General features: G+C 33.9%; 1 protein-coding gene across 1 annotated transcript; it reads left to right on the forward strand.

The window, feature by feature from the left end:
- Positions 1-343: 343 nt before the first annotated feature.
- LOC107025123 (octapeptide-repeat protein T2-like) lies at positions 344-2,313 on the forward strand. The gene is made up of 2 exons (XM_015225973.1): positions 344-350; positions 1,835-2,313. Exons 1-2 carry the CDS (start codon positions 344-346, stop codon positions 2,311-2,313), a joined length of 486 nt encoding a protein of 161 aa, XP_015081459.1.
- Positions 2,314-2,793: the final 480 nt, after the last annotated feature.

The following is a 2,793-nucleotide window of genomic DNA, read 5'->3' on the forward strand; positions in this document are numbered from 1 at the left end:
ATATATGAATTAAATGAATTAATCTCTCATCATAGCTAATCTTCAACTTGAACTTCAAGTTTGAAACCTGCCATAGCAATCAAATGGCTACACAAGTAATCACATTTATTTAGACAAGATTAAACACATATGCAATTGTTTAACAACAAGTTATATATATAGGGGAATAGAACGATATACTTTTGTAAATGTATGAATGCGAAAGGAATATTAACCGGTTGAGTAGAAAGGGATGATAGCAATGAGAAAGAGTTGATACAATTTCTATTTCAACAAAGCAAAGTAGCCAAGTAGTAGCAAAGAAGAATACCGGAATCTTAATTTGTTTATTAGTAGTAATAGTATGACTGGTAAGAGGATGATAGCTCTTGTGTTGAGAGAGAGTGAATGAGTTGATGAAATAATGAAGGGAACGGGTATTATTTATATAGCAAAGAGGGGGAGAGCACATAAGGAAAATAAATATTTTTAAGTAATTAATTATGATACCATTTCCTTATTTTGAAGGAAGTCAAATCAGCCAAATTAATTAAATATTATTTACCAAATATAAGCAAGTAATAAAATAATAAGAGTAATATATATTTCTTTAAATAAGGAGAAGCCAAAATCATAAAAAATATTTAAAATGCTCATCACCAAAAATAAATATGTAATCATAAAGTTAGGAAGACAATATCCTTTTACATTAAATAAAGAAGCACCAAAATAATATTAAATTATTATTACTCTACAAAATATGAATAAATAATAATAAATTAGGAAGATTAATATATTCCTTGAATAAGGGAAGGCCAAATCAAATTTATTATTTTACCATATAAAACAAATAAGAAAATAATTTAGAAATAGGGTGAATTATTATTATTATTTTTAATAAAGAAGAGCTAACATCAACTTTTGAATTATTATTATTATTTTACCAAATATATGAGCAACTATGTCAAGAAAATAGTTTAAAGTTGTCAAACATTTACCCAATAATAAATTACCATGAATACATCTACACAAACAATATAAAAAAGGGGGTCAATTAATATTATTCTTATTTCAATAGAGTCAAATGAGATTATTATATTTTTTTTTCTTCACCAAGAATGTAAAAGACATTAGAAAATTAGTTAACATAAAGTAAAAGAGATCAATAACCATAACAGCACAATATATGACAAGTAAAGAACATAATTTGAAATGGTAAATTGAGATAATCAAACAAGGATATATATGATTAAATAAAAGAAGGGCAAATACGAGCAAATATTATGATCATAATTTCATGGGCATGTTCCACTAATTTAGTCAAATATATTATATTTCAAATAATCATTCCAAGTTATCATGAATAAGAGAGTACCGAACTTCATTAACGAATATAAATTGACTTAGAGATAACTAAAAAAATTCCCAAACTAATCATAATAATGCACTTCCAAATTATATAAGGGAAAACATATCAATGAGAGACATAATGCAATACCGATAAATTCTACAGAGTTTGAGATCAGATATGCTCAAAATTAGCCGACCTGAACATGTAGAATTATCTGTTTGAAATGTAGGATTGAACGAAAATTAATACCAGCCATATTCATTAGGAATTGAGTTCTGGATAAAGGGGATAGTACCTAGGGCGGATTTGAGAGATATCCTTATCTTTGATTTGCTTTTCAATTTCTGATCTTAGCATCGACTCTAGCGAGGTCTTGTTGGTCACTTTTTGTTGTTGCTCATTGCTGGTTCAACCCGATTGCTAATTTCTAGAGAAGAAGGAAGTTTTCGCCAGAAAAAGAGGTGAGAAGTTGGAGCTCGCCGGCTGCTTGATGTTTCCATGCAGCAGCTGCTGTTTTAGAGGAAGTTTTGGTGTCGTCGGCTGTCACTGCTGCTGGACTGCTCGCCGTCGGTTCTGCAAAAAAGGAGAGGAAAAAGAGGACGAAGGAGAAGAGGAGAGCAAGAGGGGGGAGAAAAGAAGAGGGAGGCGGAGAGAGGGGTTCAAGCGGGGAGAGAGAAGGAAAGAGAAGAGGCGATGAAGAAGAGAAGAGGAGGAGGACGGCGGGAGAGGGGCAACTGTTGGTCGGAGAATGGCGAGAAGAGAGGGGAGGGTCGCCGGAAAAAGAAAAAGGAAGAGAGAAAGGGAAGGCGGCGCTGATAGAGAGAGGGGAGGGAGAGGAGAAGAGTGGAGGGAGAAAGAGGGGAAGAAGGAGGGAGAAAGAGGAGGAGCGACGGGTGTTGGGAGGAGGCTGCCGGAAAAAAATGGGGAGAAAGAGAGATGGGGCTGGCGGCTACCAAGGAGGGGGAGGGATAAGAATGAGTTAAAATTTTAGGTTTTGGGTCTTTTGGTGTTAAAAAGAGATAGGAAAAGTTGATCTCAACCGTTAGATTAGATAGAGATGAAGGGTTAGGATTCTATTAGGATTTAATGGATGGGTGAGATTGAAAGGTAATATTATAAAATTAGATTGTATGGCAAAAATTGAAATAAATATTGGCTAGAATTAAACTGAAAAGATGGCTATGATTGAAATAAAATTGCAATTGAATATGCTGAAATTAAAAGAAATTTAACTAAAATAGGCTACAATTTAAATTTTGAGGAAAATTGAGGAAATGTCATCCAATTAGAATTGTAACGACCTGTTTAGTCGTTTTGAGCAGCAGATTTTATTTCTGGAAAAACTGTGTGAGTCGACGGAACCCACGACGGACCGTCATGGGTAAGACGGGCCGTCGAGGGGGTCTCGTTCCAAAAGACTTAGACTTCTGAAATTTGGGTACTGAAATCGACTCTCTGAACTT

Source organism: Solanum pennellii, chromosome 7 (genome assembly GCF_001406875.1).
Source record: "Solanum pennellii chromosome 7, SPENNV200".
Classification (NCBI taxonomy): domain Eukaryota; kingdom Viridiplantae; phylum Streptophyta; class Magnoliopsida; order Solanales; family Solanaceae; genus Solanum; species Solanum pennellii.